Source organism: Bombus fervidus, chromosome 5 (assembly GCF_041682495.2).
Source record: "Bombus fervidus isolate BK054 chromosome 5, iyBomFerv1, whole genome shotgun sequence".
Classification (NCBI taxonomy): Eukaryota; Metazoa; Arthropoda; class Insecta; order Hymenoptera; family Apidae; genus Bombus; species Bombus fervidus.
This window is the reverse complement of record NC_091521.1, coordinates 14955687-14979907: the sequence shown is the minus strand read 5'-3', so window position 1 is coordinate 14979907 and position 24221 is coordinate 14955687. Positions and strand designations below refer to the sequence as shown.

Below are 24221 nucleotides of genomic sequence, written 5' to 3'. Positions count from 1 at the left end.
TGTATCAACTCGTTGTATCGCTAAGATGCAACCATACTTATGTGTAAGCAACAAAAACGGGCGTATGAATCTGTTAAAAGAAAGAACAAGCGATCCTAATGACGATCCTGAAAGTTCAACCCTTTCTATGTTCAGACTAAGATGTTTAGAGGATAGGAAATTGTTTAATTCGTAAATTATGTACTTATCACATTGTCGATAACAGACAGTTAGAAATAGAGTTCTAAATAAAGCCGGAAAATATAAGCAACCTGATGTTTCTTCTTATTAAAGTAATTGAAATCTTTGAATATTTTACGATGCTCGGAGAATTATAAATTTTTCGTTACAAAACTATGTACGAATTATTAATACGTTATTATTTCCTTAGGATATTTTATTAATATTTGTAGCACCTTTATAAACACAAATATTTGAGAATAGCTGTCCATGAAACATAAAAGATATAACTTAATACCTATCGCTCTTAACCGTTTGAGTCGCAAGCAGCGCGATCGCGTTGTTTAGATTTTGTGTCGAAAAGTCCCAGTACATTTGAACGCTACGGACGACTGACGGTATTTTGTATTTCATTGTTATCTTCCCGATAATTTTTACTGAATAAAACAGCGACATCGCGCTGTTCGGGATTTTTCGACCCTGTTTTTTCAAAGATCCCTCGGACTCAAACGGTTAAACATTTTCCCCCTTAAAAATCCAGATGAAATTGAAGAAGAAATTGAAAAGAGGAAGAGCTTCGATCAGAGCCACTTCCTGCGAAAATATAGACACGATTCCAGGATAAGACGAAGCATGGGAACCGAAACCATGGAAGTTCACCAACGTCTACCTCCGAATCTGTCTCGCGAAATTCACGCATGCACGCGATTGTGTGCGTGAATACTGGCCGCAGAATGCACATCCTCTGGAAGGAAACCGGATATTCCTGAGGCTCTCTGGTGACGCTGTTGGCACCCTACGCACGCGTTGTCCCCTGAGAATTTCCTTCTACTGCGCGGTTTTTGTACGCCGCCACGACAAAAGTGCACGCATGCACGCGCTTCCGAACCCCTCTACAAAAACGACCATGGCGAAGCGGAATCCGTGCAGATTCCTCGCGATCAAACCCGTCGCTTCTGTCTCCAACTAAAAGCTTCTCGTAAAAGGATATCCTAAGATACAGATTAGCCCGAGACATTGATTTTCCCGATATGGTAAGGTTAACACTTTGACTGCCACGCCGAAGTCGCATGTTTCATGCTGCTTGCGGGAAATAGTAGAATATGTAGTAGAATGAAAATGCGCGTATGTTGGATGGAGGTTTGTTCGCGCGTACGTACTGTGAAAATTTCACCAATTCTTTTTCAGATTTGAGAATTCTGAGATTAACACTTTGACTGCCACGCCGAAATCACATGTTTCGCTCAGGACGCCACGGGAGTATTTTTATTATTCAAAGCATATAATGGCAAAATAATAGTAATTTGACGATGTAAGACAACATTCTTCCCCAATGGACCGTTTATCTTATTGATGGTCACGGATAACCACCGTGGCGCCTTGCTAACAGTTTATAGCGACATATTATAATAAGGCTTCGTTTATTTCAACAAACCATTCGCATTCGTTGTTTCGTCGTAAGCAAAACGTGCAGAATATATCGTTGAAACATGTAGAAGATATTGGTAAACGGTATTTGCTCATTCTATAGATAACAGTAAGGTATGTGCACGCTTCTAACTTCAATTATATGATTATAAAGCAGCATTTAAGATTATTTTCTGAGGTATGTTTATAATAATATTCGTAGATTACTCCTCAAAGATATGGATGCAAACACAGTTAGTTAGACGCAAAATTTGTTCTCTTTTTTTTATCGATGTTCTAATAAAAATGTTTAGTCGTTCAATGGGGCACTTTTTGTTTTAAAGTATCTTATATTTATCGGTTATATTCAAAATACCCTAACTATCAATTTTCATTCAATTTTTACAATTGTAAGAAGTTCAAGCGCTCTGGTCACCAATGACCACTGTGGCAGTCAAAGTGTTAATCGAGTTACCCGAATTTCGACATTTTCAAATATAACCCTGAACTCTGCAATACGATCAAACTTACTAATTTAATCAACTATTTATCCACATTTTAGAATTTATTCAGATTTGTTGAAAGCGTGAAAGCAGCGAAACAGTCAACTTGTATTGGGTTGTCCGAAAAGTTTCTTTAGTTTTATGAGGAAATAATAGACGCACAACCTTTTCTTGTTTTATATTATTTTGTCGAATTACTGTTGAGATAAACACCGCGACATTTCACAGACTTGGTTTCACGTTTTTTTTTTTTTTTTTTTTTTTTTTTTTTTTTTTTTTTTTTTTTGATTATTTGTTAAAATTTTTACAATTTGTCCAGAAAATTTGTCCATTTGGTAAAATATTATAGCTTAAAGAATAAAAATATAGCATGTGGATGGTTACCCCCAGCGGGGTTCCATCTTCTAGGTTTCCTATTGCATCTCTATTGCGAGGTCTGCGGGATGCTTCCTCTTCAGTCTTCTTTCTATTTTGGTTTTATTTGTTTCAGCAACCAGCTGGTTTGGGTGTGCTGCAAGTCTTTCTTTGTACTTTTTTGCGTATCTATTTGTATTTTTAGCGATTTCCTCTTTGACTGTTGGAATTTTTAGATCTTTTCGTAGGTCTTTATTTCTGACGTACCATAGAGCATTAACTATTGTCCTTAAAATTTTTGCTTGCTCTATTTCTATTTTGCTTATGTGACTCATTGCTGCCATCCCCCATAGTAGGACTCCGTATGTCCAGATTGGTTTGATTATTGTTTTGTATATATTTAGTTTATTCGTTATGCTTAATTTAGATTTTCTATTGATTAACCAGTACATCTGCTTCCTTTTTGCACTTATTCTGTTTATTATTGATTTTATATGGTGCTTCCATGTAAGGTGTGTGTCTAAATGTATTCCTAGATATTTGACTTGCTTTGTTTGTGCTATGTGGGCGCCGTTCAGTTGGATATCTGGTGTTTTTCCTTTTCTAAGTGTAAATGTTATGTGGTTGCACTTGCTGGTGTTCGCTTTTATTTGTTTGTTTTGCAGCCATTTTTCTATTTTTGTAATGTGTTCTTGTAGTAGTGCGGCGGCCGTTTCTAGATTTGCATGCCTCACTAGTATGGCCGTATCGTCCGCAAACGTCAGTGTTTTGCTGTTGACAGTTATTGGTATATCTGCCGTGTATAGTGTGTATAATATTGGTCCTAAGACACTTCCTTGCGGTACTCCTGCCTTGATATCCTTAATTTCAGAGTAAGCATCATTTATTTTTACTACAAAGGTTCTGTTGTTTAAGTAAGATTTGAGTAGTTTGTAGATTTGTTCTGGAAATTGCTTTTTGATTGTTTGAAGAAGTTTTTCATGGTTAACTTTGTCGAATGCTTTTTCGATATCCATAAAGAGTGCTGTGCAGTATTGTTTTGTTTCAAGCGACTGTAAGACTTCATTGACGAGTCTATGCACTTGTTCTATTGTGGAGTGTTTATTCCTGAATCCAAATTGATGGTTCGGTATTAGATTTTCTTTTTCTATTGTTGGTTTTAAGCGGTTATATATTATTTTCTCTAGTAATTTGGAAAACGCAGGTAGTAATGATATCGGCCTGTAGGATGCAGTTAAATGTGGGTTTTTGTTTGGTTTGGGTAACATCACTATCTGTGCTATTTTCCATAGTGTAGGAAAGTACTGTATTCTTAGAATTGCGTTAAATATTATCGTTGTTAGTCTTATTGCCTTTGGGGGAAGGTTTTTTAAGATTTTCCCATTGATCAAGTCAAATCCTGGTGCTTTACTTGTCTTTGTTGCCTCAATTAAGTTTGTAACTTCTTGCGCTGTTGTGCTGAGTATGGTGCAGCGTTTATCAGTTGTGTTGCTGGCATTTTCCACTTCTTCATTTGTTTGCCATCCAGGGATGCTGTTATTAATTTCATACGGCGAAAATATATTTTGTAGGTGCTTTGAGAATTCTTCTGCCTGTTCTTCGTTGGTTCTGGCCCATGTGTTGTCCATTTTTCTGATTGCTGGGATTGTTTTTATTGTTTTCTTAATTTTGTTAGTGACTTTCCATAGGGAGTAGTCGGTATTCTCATGCGCGGATAGTGATTCGATGAATTTTGAGAATTCGTTATTATGATGTTCCCTTATTTGGTTTCACGTTTGTACGAAGGTGCACTGTTGGAAAGAACACGTTTTCGAAAGAAAGACACTTTCCTAATATTTAGATTACCCAATTTTCTTTCACGGATCACGGAAAAATATATTTGTCCAGGGAACTTTAATAGCGGTGATAATTGTTATCGAAACGATAGATGCAATCTTTTGATACATCAATTTCAAGATTTACCGATATATATTGAAAAGCATGTCGCGTTTACAGAGGAAGGAATATGTATTATATATTCCTTACTTCTCGCGTTTACGGTAAATCCCGCAGTTCCTTCGAATTTCCCTCTCGCTATATCGCAGCGTCTTGTTATCGAGCTAAGTGGATTCCTCGACGAGTTTTCCGGTTCTTGGAGCGAGCACGGTACAAAACTCGGATATTTACACCAGTACACAGTATCATCTTCCTTTCTATATGCACGTGCAATATAATTTGAACTTTTATGACATTCTAGCCGTCTTCACTTCCCTTTTATCGGTTTTACTTTAGCCGTAAAACGAAGTATGCGTGTATGTATATATATATATATATTTCCGAGATTTTGTCGTATTATACATACGTCTTTTCCTTTCGTAATTAACACTTCACCGATCAATGGTCGATTAATCGGCTATTTGTCGCCGACAATCTTTCTCATTATTTGAGCAGTAATTTGTTATTTAGTACTAACGTACCTTGCTTTACCACTTGCTTGCTTCGTACCACAGTTTTATACCAATTTGAAAAACTTATCGTTCGCGATGAACGAAAAGAATGGTATTGGAGAGTCTAAACCGAAACAGAGCCAGCGCCAGGGAGAATCTGCGCCTGAACTGCCGGTCGGACGTGAGCATGCTGTTGAACCGCCAGCGGTCGGTAAAGGGTTAAGAGATGCAAGCATTGTACAAAGTTCTTTTATTCCAATCGAAAGATTCTTTCATCTATCGATCTATGATTCAACGTACAAGGTACACGGGACTGGACAAATATTTGGTTTGCGCAAATTCCTAGAAATTTCCAGTTACAAAATTTTGAGACTTTTTCGCCTTATTCGCGCGTTTCTTCGTTCTTGCACGATATTACAAAATTCGAGCGATATTCAAATCTTTATATTTTAACCGAATCGTGGTTTTGTCTACGCAAGTTTCCGAGATTATTAATTAATTCAGGCTGAAGCACGTAGAGAGCTGGACACGTATAATGTTTCATTTGCGGAAACCACCCGCGTTGCGTCTCGAAAGCACGCCTCTGCGCCACAGGATTCGAGATATTAAGAATTATTAGATTTACCGCTCGAGAAGAGGGACCGGATTTCATTTTACGTCGAAATTGCACCGACGTCGTTTTTTGTTCAGACCTTCTCGCCCAAGACGAGCTCGACTCCTTTTCCCTTTCACGTACACTATCCCGAATGATATTTCACACCGGTATTCCTTTGCTTGCTGTTAATTATTGTTGAAATACAACGATGTTACACGCATAGGCACAAATACTCTTACACAGACACCCACACAGGCATTTGAACGGGACACTTACACAGATCATACTCGTTACTGTGAGAGTGGGGTTCAAAATATTTAAGGAATCATGGGTCACTACCTACGTCTAGTCTGAGAGTAACTGGCCAACAATCAACAATTTTTGTATACGTTGTTAATTATATCGCTCGCTTATATACATTTGGTTCTGTAGTTCTGTTTAATAATCACTGAATATTATTTTAACACAAACATTGTGTCTTCCATAGATTATTAATCTTAACTTCAAGATTAAATTCTAACATCAACAGAAAAATCAGTAAAGATAACTCGAATCAAATTTTTCCTCGCTTATATACATTTGGTTCTGTAGTTCTGTTTAATAAATATCACTGAATATTATTTTAACATAAACATTGTGTCTTCCACAGATTATTAATCTTAAGTTCAAGATTAAATTCTAACAATTATCGATTTATTTGCATTGATTTCCCACCTTCTCTTTCTTTTCGCGATCGATCTCGAATTCGTAATTCTCTTTCATTGACGATATTTCATAAAAATTGAAAAATACGACACGTTGTTTAATTACGGAAAAATTGCAATTGCACGATGATTATTTAATCAAACGTCGACACTTTTGCTTTTATTACGCGAACGTTGTTCGCATGAAAATCGACGTAACGTTTGTTAACACGAATGAAATAGAAACACAACCTTTAGCAAGCTCCACGATATTTCAAATATCTAGGAAAATTGCGAGCGACAGAGGATAACGTAGAAAGCTTAGAAACGATATAAATGTTTATTAGGAATCAACAGAAAGTTTCGTAATTAGGAGAGCCAGTTTCGTTGAAAATAGCTGGATCAATCAGCGGGGTAGTACGCGATTTCCTTCTGTTTCTCATCGTGGCTCTGGTTCGCTTGTTATTCGAGCCACGAAACCAAGGGCACGCACTTCAAGCCGCAGGATCCCACGAAATGAAATTAATTAACCGGCTGTAACTACGAAATCTAGTCCTCTCGAAGATCGTGGGTCGCTTCTACGTGACATTAGCGAGAACAATTAGAGAATAGACGGGAACAGCGATCAATCGCTAAAGCTCTTTTCATATTTGAAATCTTCGATTTCAGAAGACAGAAACATCTTTTAGATAAAATTACCTTTCACGAAGCTATTGAGTCGGCCACTAAGCGATTGCGTTTTTTGTCAATACCACCTAATGACAAAATCCGCGATCACTTAATTGCCAAGCCAATAACTAAAGACTCGTACGATTTACTGTTCGAGCAAACCAAGTTTACAAAAATTAATGTATCGACTAAACGAAAGCTGAACAAAACCACCGACAACCCGTTCCGTCTCTAACTCTTTTGCGTTTAAAATAGACACACGGAGAGTGCGAGTAATAGCGAGAGGAGAAAAATAACGTGGAAGGCAAACGCAAGGGCTAGACACAATGGTGGAAAGAAGCGTGCGAGAATAGACTGGATGCATGGCGATAGGGTCCCTGGAAGCCATATTACGTGGCAGGGAATGTACCCTTAAAGGTGCGGTATTCTAACGGTGAAACACTCGCCAAGAATTATCATTAACACGTCTTAAACAGTTTAGAAAGATCTCTCGTTTTCTATACTGGCATTCGTTCAGTTAATTTTATTTCACTCGTTTTAGATTAGTTTAATTTATAAGAATAAATATCGATTAATTTAATCTCTATATAGAAATAAATCGTGATTATTAAAGTTGAAGTGATCGCCACTTCTAAGAAAACTCTACATCTGGTCTTCGGTTTTCTCAAGCGCCGAGGCCATCGATAGCGCATAGACAAAAGAATGCGTCGATGATAGATCATAAGCGGTACATGTGCGACGTTGACTTCGGGGTTCTTTTAGTCTCAGGGTAACATTGCTAGCGTGTGGATCTGGACCAGCTTACATTGTATTCCACACTTTGTACTTTAATATTCACAATATATATATACTTATAATACCTTACAATTGATCCACGCGTTTCTTCGATTTCACATACATCAAATAACCTTAACGATTAATAATTGAGAAACAAAGATTTTCGCTGATCGATCAGAAGCATTCGACGTTGGAAAGAATCAGCTTTTCGATATTATTACCAATGGTGTTTAAGACGCCATTTTATAGACTTGTTCGACTCTCGCTTTATTTTCTGCCGATAAACATCGTAAGAATAATTGCCTAGATAGGATTTAAAATTAGAAAATCGATAATCGATGATGGCCACGCAAGAATACCTATATATAGAAATAAGAGGACTTTTCAGAAGGATGGAGATCTGCGGCGCGAAGACAGAGTTGCCGACACCCGTGGCTGCAAGAAATTGTAGAGTCGGCAAGGAACGGTGAGCAGAAACTCATTTTCTCGAAAGACTCGTGACGGCAGCGACGAGCGGATCTTCGACGTGCCCGTTCTCTCAATCCGCTTGAAAATTCCGCGACGAACGCGTGAAGAAATTTCGAATTTATATAATTGAAAAATTAATTTTAATAATTGAAAATATTTGTACAACTCGCTGATAATTTCTTAGGTTTACTACACAGAAGGCGCGCAGATGCGTAAGATTTAACGCTAGAACTACCGGTAGTTAACACGAAGCTATTTCTACCAAAATCAGTGAAAATGACTGGTCTTTAAAAAATACGTAATAGAATATTTTTATATTTATTGATTTATTACTTTCTTACAGAAACAATTCCATGTTATGTAGTAGATTTTTGGTATTATTAAGCCATCTGGAATCATTATCCCTAAACGAGGGTTAACACGTTTATAAAATTGTAGAATCAATCATTTTGACCGCTGTGGTATTTTTAATGTTAGCATCTAGCGATCGATTTGGAATTTTCCTGATAACTGATACCATCGTATTGAATGATACGCGGCAAAAATTTGAAAAACGTGTGGCAAATTGTAAAAAACGAAGAAACTGGTTAATCGGGGTTCGATAAACAGATCGCAGGACCCTTTTACACTTTGACAATTACTAGTCATTTTCACTGGTATCGGTATAAGTAGCCTTGATACAAAATTATTTTCAGTTTGAGTACATAAAAAACAAAATAAAACTCATTATATTATTCTTTTAATTATCGTTGCGAAAGTCATTATCATTGTGAAAAAAAAATGTAACGTGAAGTAGGAACTTTAAAATAGAATTGTAAAATCAGTTAATTTGACTGGTGTGGTAGTTCTATTGTTAAATCTAAGAAAAATCAAATACTCGTAATTCGCAACTTTTTAGCAACTTCAAGATCAAACGAACGTCTAATTTTGCCGTAGCAAAGCGTTTCTGCGTAATTCTGTAACATCGTGACAAGAGTTAATCCTATCAACCAGTTCTGTAACAATCCCATAAGTAAGGAGGAATAGCAGAATCGGGTCTAAGTAGGAAAAATAGAAAACTGATTAACAGTGTCGTGCATGAATATTTATAAAAGTTTCAGGTTTGTACCGGTCGATTAAATGTTTATAACGCCGTGTAGAAACCGGTGTGTATACGTCCCGAGGCAAATTCTTGGTACGACGAAAGTCGTAAAGGCGGATATATCCCTGATAAACTTGGTGAACGGCTGAACGTTTACGGTAATTGACTTCGAACGATGAAGCCACTATAAAGCTGAACCTCTCTCGTCCATCCGGTGATTTGAACGCGGCGAGAAACAGCAAGCGAACCGGGCACGATTCGATCGATCGTCGCTTCCATTTCGATCGCCATTTCCATCGTCTTCTTCGTACGAATTCCTTTAATCATCTTTACGACATATCGGAAATTAACCGGTTCCAACTTTTGATCTTTCGCCGCGACATGAAGTTAGTTTCTAAATTTTACAATCGAATTCGTCGTAAGATAAAAAAAAAAGCCGACTACAAAATCGGTAAAATAGAATTTTTCAACTTTCGTTCGAAAGAAATTCTATTTAAAAGAACCTGCACAACGTTGACCCGTATTACGCGTTTTAGAAGGAACCTTTAGAAATTAGACTATTCAGGCGTCAGATGATCCATGCGACCCTCCAACCTAACCGCACGCACGGTACGAGAAAAACTACACCATCGATCGTCTACAGAAATTTAAGAGAGACGCGACAAAGTCGTAGGAATTCCATTCAAATCCCTGATGATCCATTCCGGTTCAAACATCTAACTTCTCTCCGCGTCATGAAGGGAAAATTCCACCGCGAATCTTCCACGAGGATCGCAAAGAAAAAGAACGTGATGGGTGGAATTTAAATGTGCCATCGAAGTTGCAGCAAGGAAACAAATCTTCAGTCCCAACGGATTAGAAATGCGTGGAACCAAGAAAGAGAGAAAGAGGGAGAACAGGGTCACGCGGCCAGGTCTATCGAGTCGCAGGACAAAAGACTGATTTTTCTGTCTTCGAGGGAGTTTAGCGTGGAAACGTCAGGTTCAATTTCTATTTCTCGGAGGTGAAGCGCGAAAGTCGCGGCAGCCTTCTACCTTTTCCGGTTTTGTGTGCCCTTCTGCTCCGAGTTCGCATCGACGATCGACCGCGCCGCCACCTGCGACGCGAAAAAGACTTTCCTTTCTCCTTTCTTTTTTCCCCACCCCTTTCCTTTTCAGTTTTATTCCTTTTTTTCCCCACGGAAAAAACGGAAAGAAGACGGAGCGTGTAGTAAATACCGGCGTGGTCGTGCAGGAGGCTTTTAATCAGCGCGCATGGAAAATTCTCTTTACGCGTTCCCGTACACCCCACAGGACCGCCATTATACGTCCCTATACGCTTCTTTACACCTGCACACGCGGCTCCATTACACACCGGGCCAACGTTCCACGATTGACTCCTCGATTTCGAGCGACGCGCGCTCGTTTTTTCCCTTTTTGCCTTCCGCCAGCTTTCAGCGAGATCTTGCGCTTTTGATCGATTCGAATGGGTTTGTGGATTTCATTCGTTCGAGTAAAAGCTCGATTGTTATTGAAAGCTTTGGGAAACTAACGCAGTTAGGAGGGTTTCCACGAGCGAAAAACCATGACGAACTTCTCTTTAATCGATTAAAAATGTTTTCGAGATTCACATGGTTGCTGTTTGCAATCGGAAGCTTTCAGAGAAGTTCTGAATATGTAAAGAGTGAATCTGCGAAGGATCAGTCGTCTAGTTTGCCATGGAACACGGTGTCGTTCAGAAGCCATAGCGATCAACTCGATCGCTGTAAATAAAAATATGTTTCGAACACAGTTTCCTCGAAAATTTACCTTGCAACTCGCGTTTCGATTACTTTTGTCGTTTCGTTGCGATACGCTGTTTTATGGATCGTTCGATACCGAGATAATAAAACTGAAGAGTTTATGGTGTGTGCAGCTGAAAATGAAAGTAAGTGAAATCGACTGAGATCTTCGGATTCGAGCACTTGAGAAATAGCGAAGAAAGAGATCCGAAGAATTAAAGTTTCCAGATGTTGGCGAAGAATTCTGCTCCGACAAAGAAACTTTGAAAAATAATCTATTAAGAAAAAAGGAAAGTTAAAAAGCGTTCGACGATTAGAATTCGATCGTTGTGCAACTGAATACAACAAAAATACAACAGCGGTAATTTTTGAATCTCGTAAACGCTGTACCCTCCTGATGTAAAAATATACAAACTCGAAAATTCAAAGATTTGCAAGACTAAAGTCTGCAGAAGTTCAGAAGCTCCTTACGTACAAACAGTAGCGGAGTAACGACTGGAAAAAAAGATTTAAAGGAATAAATTGAAAAAGGAAGCTGTCAAGAGGCATAAAAAGAGAGCGATGAATGATCAGCAGGAATCCTAATCCATAACCGGAGATCAGTCGTCGGCTGTGGATTAAACGCGCGTTATACCTGCTTCGCGCGAACGAACACAGGTTGATCCGCCATTTAATTAGAGCCGAAGCTTTAAAGGAGCAACGGAATATCATATTTATGCCCGGTTTCATCTCGGCTACCTGACATGACTGGCATACCGAGGCTTGTCGTCTTAATTAAAGTTAATTAACCCAAGGGGATACGGATTTCTAGGTTCCGCGTTTGCTATACACACTGCTCAATTAGAATACTGATATCATCATTGCACAGGATTAAGCATTTTACTTTCGTGGATACTTCGTTTCTTGTGCTAGTTTCTTTTTGTTATAAATTATTCGCAGTACGTTTCGCTGGCAAACTTTATCAGCTCGTTCTATGAAATAATAAATTGATAAAATGAACGAATTAATAAATACGTAGATAGAAAACGACGATATTAAAGGACCGGTTAATTTCAATTAAGACAACTTCCTCTCTAAAGAACAGAAACGGTAGAACTTTGCGATCGATTTAATACAACAAGCGGATAATTTATTAAGAGAGATCAGTTTTCCTAAAGAATTATAGCCTACAATGCAGATCTTTACCCTGTTAACACTTTCACCACTCTTTGTATCATTTTACGATATATCTCAAGTTTCTTTGTTCGGCAAACAAATCTTTCCCAAAGAAGATTAGTTAGTTTCGTAAAACATTTAAAAGCGAAAAGAAAAAAAAAAGAGGAAAAATACAAAGGGATACAAAACAAATTCGAAAATAAAAGAACGAAGTCGTACTCGGTAAAACTCGGGCTTCCGGCGGAAAGCAATTGGGACGCAATCCCGATGCAAATTGCACCATTCTTTCCCCCCACGAAATTTCCCCATCCGGGAACCGACAGAAATTCCACTCCATAGCCCAGATAGATAACTTTCAGCGACGAAACTTCGTTTCACCAGGGACAGAAGCGTGTTTCCTACTATGACGTCCTCCCTAACGACAATGAGTCCTTAGGCCAGCTTTTAGCGAGTACGGAGAGACAAGGACGCATCGAGGATAAACGCGGTGCTCGCGTAGCTCTATCTCGGGTAAAATGTAAGTCGCATAATGACGCAGTCTCGATAGTCTAGTCGAGGAAGACACCCGGTCGCGTAGCCTGGAAGCGATGATACCCGTCAGAGCACTATGGTGCACACCGACACTCTAACGACGAGATAATATCGGTGTGCAAAGTAGCAGAAGCACGTTGTGGATCGCTTCCCTTCGAGAAAGCCTGTGCTCCAAAGAGAGAAAGAGAGAGAGAGAGAGAGAGAGAGAGAGAGAGAAAGAGAGTTATAGCAGGGAGAGGAGAGACGGCACAAACTCGGTCAAAATTATAAAGTATTCTATACGCGAACAGAAGTGACGCGTTTTGGGGGATTTTCTGAATTAACTCTGAATATTTCTTTTTCTTTTTTTCTTTTCTCCTTCTTCTTTTTTTCTTTTTTTTGTTACAGTGGAATTTCGCTGGTCTCGATAAAATTAGCATGCAGCACCGATCGTGGATAGCAAGAAGTTAGTCGCGAGGTAGCAGCTGAGTCGAAGACGTATGAAATTGTCACGTTATTTTTATTAAATTACTTTACGTATACTCGGATCTATACATATATCCATTTATAACAAGCTAACTGGTGAAACAGGAAATCCTAATTGATCGTAGTTTCTCAGTTTTGACCTAGGAATTAGGAATTATTAATTGCTGTGTGCATGCGTGTACGTGATATTAATATCGCGACAACTCCGCTGTAATATATAAAGATGTCCTGCTCTTGTTTTCATCTTATTCGATCAAACTCTAAGTTATATTTGCAGTGAGCCACGGTTCAAGTTGCACGGCGTTACAAAGTGTTGCGAAAAAAAGAAAAGGAAAAGAAACTTCAAGACCTTCAAACTCGAGAATCGAATGAAAAATGACCATTCGTCCAGGCTAACCGATTGTCCAACACGAACAAACTGGCTTTTCGGAAAACCTACAAAGAAGGAACGCGCTGAGAGGTCTGCGGCTGGCCTTGAGAGAAAGTAGCGGTTTCAGGGAGCCACGAGGCCGTGTTCACGACGTGGAAAACCCTTGAACGTCGAGCGACGACACTTTACTGCCTGTATCACCGATCACCGACGAAAATAACGGGGAAGGAAGTTCTACGTTCCGTCATCGTTCTCAGCAAAGGGAGAGAAAAAAATTGTCCCCTTTTGTTAACGGCGAGTTTGCATAGAAAATGAAAGAACGTGCGACACACAGAAAAACCACATTTCCCATTTTTCGATCGATGTATATGCATTTTCCTTTATCTTTGCACGACCTCTCTCTCTCTCTCTCTCTCTCTCTGTATGATGCTCGTCCCTCCATATCAGAATTTCTAATTTGAAGATGCAGAACTTTTTGCCAAGTTTCGTGTTTTTCCAATTTTTGATCCTCGAAAGAGAAGAGAAATTGATAATAAAACAGGACAAGTTGCTTTTTATTCTTTTTATATTAAAAATGTATCACAGCGCGCGTGTTTATATCGACAACGATCGATGCGTCGATGAAATAATTTTGTTTCATCATCGACGTGACCTGTCGTCGTCAACCATTTAAAATTCTTTCTATGAAACGTTCCACGCTTCAAAATTCTTGCATTAACAACGAGAGGAAGGAGACGTATATATGTCGCAATGGAACATAAATAATAGAGAATCGTGCAAATATGTCCAGTTCGTGTACGCATTGTTGTCGTGTATGCATGCACGATGTTTCAGCGCATATCGAGCGGAAAGTGATCGCACGACCACGAACGCAAACAAGGTGAGCTGCTTTCCAGGCTATATCCGATGGAACCACGGCGAGGACTGCTTATTTAAAAATTACAAGTTACAACGGCGACCATTAAGCGTGGCCTGGTGCCTGGCTGTATAGACGAGCATAGGCCTGGCTTGCGTATCTCTTTATGAAAAGTCTCCTTTCTGCATTCCACGCTGCGTCGCGTCGCTACTTCTACATCTACGTCGGTCCTGTTGCTGTCGCTGTCGCTGACGACGTGTTTCAGCCAGTTTCCAGAACTTGTTCACTGTCACAACTTACTCGTGCGACCGACGATCGTTACATTGTTGCCTTCGCCATCTTCCTTTCTCCTTCTATCGTACCGTTTCGTACAATTTATCAGAATTCCTAGGAAATTTACAGGCTACTTTCTTACCCTTGCGCGAGAACTTGCTTTGGAAAAGGATAAAGAAAGGTAATTAAAGAACCGAGAAGAAACGTCGCACGAGTAACAGACTCCTTTATAGGCAACTATTTCTCACAACCAACGAATCGTTCCGGTCCGTGTTTCGATGCTTTTCACATTCGAAAAGACATTGGAAAAGGATTCGCCGCCAGAAGGTATTTGCATATGTTTATACAAAAGCGTGTAACGAACAGAGGATGACGAAGAATCCGTCTTATCGACGCGCGTGTCAATGAGACTCTTGCGTCTCTGTAGCAGGATTATTCCTTTTCGTGAAACGTAAAGCGTACAGTTCGCTTTGTATGTATTGTTATGCAAAACGAAAGACAATATACATTGTGCCTTTCTTTTCAACAACGACGTATCAAAGTACTCCCTTTTAGCTACAGTTTGGCATAAAAATCGGAAAACGAACAGCGATGGATTCAACGCGACTTTTCTTCGTAATCTTCGTATGTAATCATATAGAGAACATTGACATTCATAATCCTCTGATCGTGAATACCAATTTTATACGTCGTTTCTCGCATTTATCTCGTCTTCCGTTAAGAATCTACGATAAAGATATTCAGTTCCTACTTGAATATCGAATCCAGGACCGACGTGACCTTTTGCGGGGCCCGAATACACATTCAAATCCTTAAATTTTACAACGACGAATTATTTATTTATAAATGCTCTTACATGTTGTATATTTTTATAAACAGTTTTTTAAACAAATCTAAGTAATATTTTTTCGCACCCATAATTCGCTTTCAAGGGACAAAAAGTTCAATGAAAGTACAAAATCTGTAATCATGTATGACCTTTGCAAAAAACTATCGATGTATAGTTTAATTTCTCTAAAACGTACATTTCTCTGAAAGCGCCTGGATTCTTTTATCTAAAGCAGTCTCCAGGATATGAGGACTTTATAAAGTTACACCGAACTTTCATGATTTCTCTCACTTCTTTAAACCGAATCGTCGCTACTAAAAAAATGTCTCGCATCTGTTAATGGTATCATCATTCTGTAAAAAGTTAATCAAAATCGGAGTTTTTTAATTGAATAATTTTCGTAGATCGCGGGGTCTCTCAAAACGCGCTGAACTTGCCTTACACCGGCCCCGATCGAATCCAACGAAAGTCCTACAAAATATAGCGAATGGAGATTAAACGTTTTTAACGAACGTTTGCAAATATGTACAACGTTGTTTATCTGCGTTCATAAATTAAGAAACACGGGGAAGGTTATCTCGATTTAGAACTCCCCAAGCAAGTAACAACGTAATCGGAATGCAAATACGCTTTATTGAAACGTACTGCAATTAAGATAGGAGAAACTATCGTGGCTCGACGATATTCAATACGCGTAACGATCGACGATCAATCAAGAGATAGAAGAAAATATGAAGAGGAGAATCGTAGAAGGTGGCTGTCTTACCTGGTCCTTAAAAGGCACAACAATTAATGTAGCCGGTTCCTGCGCTTCTAATGAAGGAACATATCGTTTATCAGGCTCGATCCAGTATAACACGATCCATAAATCAATTGCTCGGACAGTGTAATAGCATCTAGTATCAATTTCACTTTACGTACGCGAACAAGTTGAGTTGACAATCTGACTACCGTCGCGTTTTACATTGTAAGTAATCGAGAAAGTGTTCTAATCGATACCTGTTGAAATTCTTTCTCCTAAAACTTGTTCCACTTTTATCTAAGTATTTTACAAAATTTGTATGTAACGCGCGATTAAAAATAATTGCAATAGAAAATTTTCTAAAATTTGGTAAAAATGATGAAAACCACGACAGATCCGAAGAAGATTGTTCGCAGTTACGATCTATCTATAGTTTAATCTAAATATTCTTGGCTTTCCAAACAGGAAAAAGTAAATAATAACATATTTCGAAGGGCAGCGCCAATTAATCTCCGAGATCGGCGACAGTAAGATTCGATTTGAAAGAAAGTCAACTGTTGGAATACAACGATATATCACGCATAGACACAAATACCCTTACACAGACACCCACACAGGCATTTGAACAGGACACTTACACAGATCGTACTCGTTACTGTATAGAGAGTGGGGTTCGAAAGTATTTAAAGGATCATGGATCACTACCTAAGTCTAGTCTGAGAGTAACTGGCCAACGATCAACAATTCTTGTATACGTTGTTAATTATATCACTCGCTTATATACATTTGGTTCTGTAGTTCTGTTTAATAATCACTGAATATTATTTTAACACAAACATTGTGTCTTCCACAGATTATTAATCTTAACTTCAAGATTAAATTCTAACATCAACAGAAAAAATCAGTAAAGATAACTCGAATCAAATTTTCTTCGTCTTTCCGAATGTAAACTGTAACGCTGGGAATAAGAAATTTTAGCGATGATTCATTCTAGAATTTGTTTTTGGTTTATTTCAATGTACCGAAGATAGCAGAAAAGCACGGCAAAGCGGAAGATAAACCGTGCTAAAATTTTATTTGCCTACCGAATGCGAAATCTATCGTCGAAGATCAAATTTTCGATGATTAATGGTTGTTCAAACTTGAACGATACGATGGATATTCGACGTGACCTACCACAATATTAAAAATAAAATAAGCAAAAGATATCAAGCGAAAAACCAACGCAACAGCTGTACTCGCATGAAGATCAGAGGAGAAAATCTCGATAAGTATATTTTTGTTGATTTTCTGATTTTAATGTCACTTTATGTTTAAACAGCTGTTAAGGGGGGGGGGGTAACAACCTGTTAGATCCAAAGACGTGTAAGTCTTTCGAAAATATTCCAAGGCCAAAGATATAATTGATATTTGATAATTAATATTTTCGATATTTTAATATCATAACTCGAACAGTATTTTAAAAACATTGTAAAAACAATTTTGGTAACATGGGAATTCTTCGACAACGTACTGAATTTTAAAACTGTTCCTCTGTAAAAAATAGAAAACACGAACCATCGCGTTCTTCCTTTGCAGTCTCCACGACCAAATAAAAGAAATCAACATTTCGCGAAATTTAGCCACAAAGCAGACCGATCGACCATTTCTTCAAAATCTCGGTTAGTCTCGCGATAAACAGGCAGAACTCGACACAATAAAATTCCGTCAAAAGAACCACGAATAATTAAGCGGAAAGAGCGTTAGCTCGCTTCGAACCGAGAACAACGACGCAAAGGACAATTTACATACAAAGTACGACTAAAGTCGCTATATCCCGTAGGTCTTTCGAGGAAGAATATTCTCGCCAGGTTGAAGAAAAGAAAGAAGGATGATCGTAGAAAATTTTCAGCCGACTCATCGGTAGAATCCACTTTTCGTATAGCCTGAGAAAGCTCTCGTAATGCTCGCTTTCTCGATGATCTCGACCATCGAGCTCCATTCTATACTTCTCGAGGACACCCTCGGGAAAGAAACAGCGTTTAGTATAGGTTCGCAACACCTGTTTCGACCACGTTTACGACTAGTTCTGACCTATTTCGCCCCATTGTTCCTCCGTTTCTCCAGAACGAGTTGAGCAAAGAATAAAAAGTTCCTTCGATCGTTTCTTTCTCACATTCGACTGAATGAATAATGAACGAGTCGGAAGACCCGTGGGAGGTCGCTCAAGATACTTTGTATTTTCACGTTAGGGTAGTTGGAATAAATTTTGTCGTCGTATAGATATATCTGGGTTATCGTACTACTTTTTATTTTATCGTCGCTTTGCCAATTTACAGCAAAATTGTTGATTCTTCCACTAGAACGTAATTTTTCTTCTTTGTGATATTAATTCGGTGTTAATTGATTGATTAAATATTCGGTGTTAGTAAAGCAATTAAGTACTTTCGTGGCTAGCGACGTGACATTTTTATTTTCATCAAATTTCGAGTCGATATTCGTCGCTGTTATATTTTCACACCTAAGAGGAGAATATCGTATCACGGTGATATACGATGCTGTTATTTACATTTGTACGTCGAAGTATGATAGACGCCTGATAACGAAGCTGGACGTAAATAAAATTTTTATAAGAACACGATATCGCTGCTGAGAAAGGAGAATGAAGCTTGAGTAGAGGCGAAAGCGTTAGAATATTAGACAGGAATTACCGGGACAAAAAACATTTCAATATAAATATTCCTTGGGAACCTTTCCTGCTCCCTCTTCATTATTCACGTACGTCGTACATACAGTGTAAAGAATCCACCGGATAGAATCGACGCGGTTCGTAAGACCGGCAAGAAATCCCATTCGACCGGCTTCTCCGGCTGCTCCGTCAGGACTTAGGATCACCGTAGACGCTAACAAATGTTCCGGCGTGTTGAACAGGCTATGAAGGAGCATTCTACGAGAGTACGAGCCGGCTTTGGTATTATCCAAAATCCTACTGTTGCTCGAGGCACTCGATGCGATTAATTCTCTCGTCGTTTCGTGAACAGATCTGATCCTTAATCCACCGATGACAAAATTCTTATCAAAGTCCATTTCCACCATCGAGGTACTGACTGATTTCAATCGTCTAAAATTTCCAGCTGAAATCAGATAGGTCGTTCTTCGACAATTCGTTCAAGGAAATTTTGAAGTCTCTCGTATCATTCGGTTGTGTTTTCTTCCATACTTTGAAGAAGTAAAAACTTTCTTCTTTTTTTCTTTTGATCTGTCTGGCATTGTAATCAAACACACCGAGCCGTCGTGTCATTAATCTTCGTATTTCTTTTGTAATTATGAAAAAGCAGATTAACGCTATGTCTTTTTCGTTTATCTGGTTAAATTTTGAATCATCGTAATATTTTATCGATCGATAGCCTGCTGGCCACCATCTCTGTACATTGAAATTACAAATTACAAAGATCTATCCGGTAACCTTTGTAATTAATATTATTATGGACAAAGGCATTTTGTAATTCGCCTGCGTTCAGGGAGAAAATGACGCGAGTATACAACGAACGACAAGTTCCTTTTACTACGTAATTACGAAATTTAATTTGCGACGTATCCTTATCACGATACCCGTATCTAGATTCAGCCAAGTGTGACTAACGTGAGAGTAAATGTACCAAAGTATTTACCGTCCATTTGATCCAACAATTGGAAAAATACTCACCTTTTAAAGACGAAGAATCAACGTATACGACATTGGATCGAGTAGGGAAAAGCTAGTCGGCGTGCATCGCGACGGCTTCTAGCGTCGTAAAAGCTAAAACGGTACCCGTGTCGAGATAATAAGCCTGAAAATTCAGGTAGCAGAGATCTGAGACAGCTGTTCGTCGAATATTGCAGCAGGTAGACGACACGGAAGGAAAAAATGAAATTTGAACAGGAGATAAAGAGGAAGATCGTAAAAGTAAAAACTCGGGGCCAGGGTGTAATGGTCCCCGGATGCTTCCATCCTCGGTCCACTTACTAACTACTTGTTAAACGCGTTTTTACGATCGCGTTAACGCGATGAAATCGAGGGACAGATTAAATGGAAGTGTTCATTGATTTAAATTAGTTTTCGTGGTGCGGTTGAAGCGAACCGATCGCAGTTTGGGACATGTCACCGACTTGTCGGCTTCAGCGAAAAGCAAGATAAAGACGGACGATTAACACCTTTGATTAGAAATTATGCTCGTTATAGTTTAAGCAACGTCCATAGTTTAGTCGGGTTCTAGCTTCTGATGAAAACTCTTGTAGCTGGTCCCGAGTTTTGATGAAGTAACGCGATCAGGTTTGCGGCAAATGGCAAGTATCTAACGATAGGAATCGATACCAGCCCTCACGAAGAGTCTTCGACCGGATAACGTAAAGGAATATTAATTAAAATGTAAACATAATGGAATAACAAATTTTGGCGCTTGAAAAAAATAACTAGTAAATCATCAGATGAATTGTACACAATATAGTACGAAATATAAATGGCGAAAAGAAATATATATATATATATATATATATATATATATTAATTGAAATATAAACATAATGGAATAACAAATTTTGGCGCTTGAAAAAAATAACTAGTAAATCATCAGATGAATTGTACACAATATAGTACGAAATATAAATGGCGAAAAGAAATATGTGTATATATATATATACAATTCATATATATATATATGGCGAAAAGAAATATGTATATATATATATGTACGTATATGTACGTATATGTATATACCTATAGGGATGTACGAGAATATTCAAGCCATGTACGATAGAGATCTGGTAATGATAACTAATTATATTTGTAAGAAATATCCTATCTATACCTAAATCTATCCTAAACTACAACTGGATCGTAGCTACTTTCATTCAATAAATTATCGAACGTTTAAATCGATCGATGTGAAACATCAAATACGTAGAAGCAAAATAAATAAATCTATTTTAAATTCTAACTAATACACGATAATCAATTATTCCCACCCAATAAATTATTATTGTGAAACGTAAGCAACCGTGAAAAGCAACGCCACAAAACCGTTAATTATTCTTTTAAACACACCCTAATACCCCGCGTCCTATCGCACCCATTGTCTTCCACCGGATCGCCATTACTTCCTGTCGCGATTGTCCCAGAAAAATCAAACCAACGATCATCGGTCGTAATTACTACCCATAGAAAGTAAATCGTGTCAAAACTCTTGTAACTTCCTGTCGCGCATGCGCATACGCGTTAACGTGCACATTCGACACGAACGACGCGATAAAACGCGAAACGCCTCGAATTATTTTTCTTCTGCCATTTCGTTCTTCGCGTATCGCTGCTTCGTATACCGTTAATACTTGGCGCTCTTCCACGGTTCTTTATCTGCCCCGCGAAACCCATACGGCTCTCCTTTCATCTCACCGATAAGCTCGACTGTGTTTATATGCAAAAACAAGTCAGAAATAAAAGTGTTCGTGGATGGTGAAATGGCTGCGCGATTGAGCGGAATGCGCGTCTAATGCTCTCGTGCACACAGATTGAGTAATCTGTGACACGAGAAACAAGCTATATGTTCTGAAACTATTTTCCTTTTTTGTTCTCTTTTTTTTGTTAATCTTGCCTTTATTCCGACTTTGACGAAGACATCGAATTTTAGATTCATACGTTATTAAATGGACAATCATTGCGGTTGAAGATCGTTTTAGAACGTTATCCCTATAATACTTTCTATACCCGTTTTTTTTTTTTTCTGTCTTTCTGATGTTCACTGTTCGAATCTCCGTAACGAAAGTAATTCAGGAATCGATCCTTTGCACTATGCAAGAGTTGTATATGTTTTCTATTTTCTAGTAAAAAAACTTAACCTAAAAGTTCAACAAGAACGTATATCTATTTTATGATTTTCGAGAGTAACATTTCTAAAGAATGTCAGCCGTATGATCACGCTAACGGAACGCAAGATCCTTTATTATCTATTCGGCGCAAGTAAATATACTTTCGAAGCTGAACGTATTTGTGATTACACTAACCGATAAAGTCAGACAGGTTCTTTGTGCTCGTACGATGTATGTATATGCCGAGTGATAAACCAAGGTATCTCCCTATATGGGGTGAACCAACACGAATAATTTGTATAAAACATGAAATTTTCAATTACGTTATTTTATAAACGACTTTGGGCTATTTTTGCTCGATCGGTATTATAGGTTCAAGCGTATCAAACTTCGATGTTACAAAATTTAATATTACTTTCATACGATTGGAAAAAATTAATGCTATCAGAAAAGAAATGTATAGAAAACGTGATAAAAAGATTAGGGTACGTGCCAATACCTTTCGTAATCACTGTAAATTGTTAACAATACTATTATTTTCATTAAATTTGTAGCCACAATATTGTAAAAATTTATTTCCACTTTGTAAACATTTCGGGAGTTGTTCAAATGCACTGCGTTATAAAGTGCTTATTTCGTTCATTAAGTCTTCGATAGTTAATCACGCAAACATACGGGCGAGGCAAGCTAAGGCACATTTGTGTATCCAGTTTCGAGACGTGAGAACTTCTCGGAATTTTTCTTCCGTTCGTTTTTTCTCCACGTGCAGCCCCTTCGCGAGGAAACACAGCCCATAATTCATCGGCCATAAATATTTCGTTGAACGTGTCCTCTTTGCGAATCACTTCAACGAAATTCTGCAGGATAAATCATGAATGGCCGTGAATTATGAGCCCGGCCACTCTAATTCTGAGCTTTAATTTTCTCCGCGTTTATTTTTCATCCGTTCATCATATATTCTTCTTTCTCACTCGTCTGGGAAACTTTTCAACAAGTTAACGCAAACTAAATCGGAATTCCATTTCTAATCCACTTTTTATCCTTTCGTTATATACGACACTATTTAATTAAGCGATAAAAAAGTATGAAATGAAATATAAAAACTTGCTGAATGCACGATTCTGTTCGAAATAATCAGACGAATCTTAACTTTAACCATTTCCTGCCATAATATTCAAGAGGTCCGACATTACCATTGTGAATGTTTAAATTTAACCTGTCACAATTTCAAAGTTCCCAAAATTCGTGCCATCTTTAGTTTAAAACGTGTTACGACGTAATCTGCCCCGAAATGAAATTCTTGATAAAAATGTAAAATAAAAATTCACTATTAATTCCACCGATTACATTGAAATAATCTTACACTATTATTACGTCACGATTTACAAATTTTCCGGAATTGGCGCCATTTTTACAAATTATTGTTAGATTAGAACGCGTTATGACGTAACACGCTCGAAGTTGAAATTTTTGGTTCTAATTGTTAATTTTCACCAATAACGTTCAAGAAATCCGACGTTACCGTTACGAATCTCAAATCACGTCGTAAATTTCAAATTTTCCACAATTCGCGCCATTTGTGCAAACGATTCGTAACGATTCGTAAACGTAAATTCAATCGATTTCGGAGTAAGAAAATGAAGATAAAAACTTACACGAAATCGCCTCCTTGGGAATGTCAGTGGCCGGAAAGCCTTGGGACTCGAAGTAAGGTTTAACAGCGTCACATTTCAATCCGGCGCGTACCGTCGTCGTCGTAACGCTAAAGATCAGGATAACACATAACATCGACAACATACCACTCATAATTATTCCCGTGGCGGACACCCGCGATACACTCACGAACTGACGCGACAAATACGCGGGATACGACACTTACGCCTGTACATTCGCGGGAAAGTGACTTCGTAATCGTGACTCGGCTTGGCAAGCACGTTTGACAATTCGAAATGGGTAGCGCCACGATGGTTTCGATAATCGAGGAAACAAAATTTGAAAGAAACGCCGTAAATATCCGTGAAAGAGGGACGATAGCAGATGTAATACCTCCTCCCCACTGGTTCGAAGCGCACTGAACAACTCGTGGAAAGAACGCGTGCCGACAACGACACACGCATGCGCGATACTCGAAGGCACTGAGTGGAAGAGGATACTTCAAATTTTGTGGCACGATAGTTACGCGCCAATCAGTTGCCATGCGCAGACCGGTAATTCCTTTGAATTTTGTTGTATAAGTTAAATTTTAAATAAAACATGCTCTAAGGAAATATTCATTAAAAAAACATATAAAATAGTCTAA

At 38.4% G+C, this 24221-nt stretch overlaps 1 protein-coding gene across 1 annotated transcript in view; it reads right to left on the bottom strand.

The window, feature by feature from the left end:
- Positions 1 to 24023, bottom strand: part of Dlp (glypican dally-like) — a 139871-nt gene extending 115848 nt beyond the window's left edge. The window contains exon 1 of the mRNA XM_072002913.1: positions 23578 to 24023. Within this exon, the coding sequence (XP_071859014.1) occupies positions 23578 to 23728 (151 nt within the window). The 5' untranslated portion in view covers positions 23729 to 24023. The remainder of the gene's footprint in view (positions 1 to 23577) is intronic.
- Between the last annotated feature and the right edge of the window lie 198 nt (positions 24024 to 24221).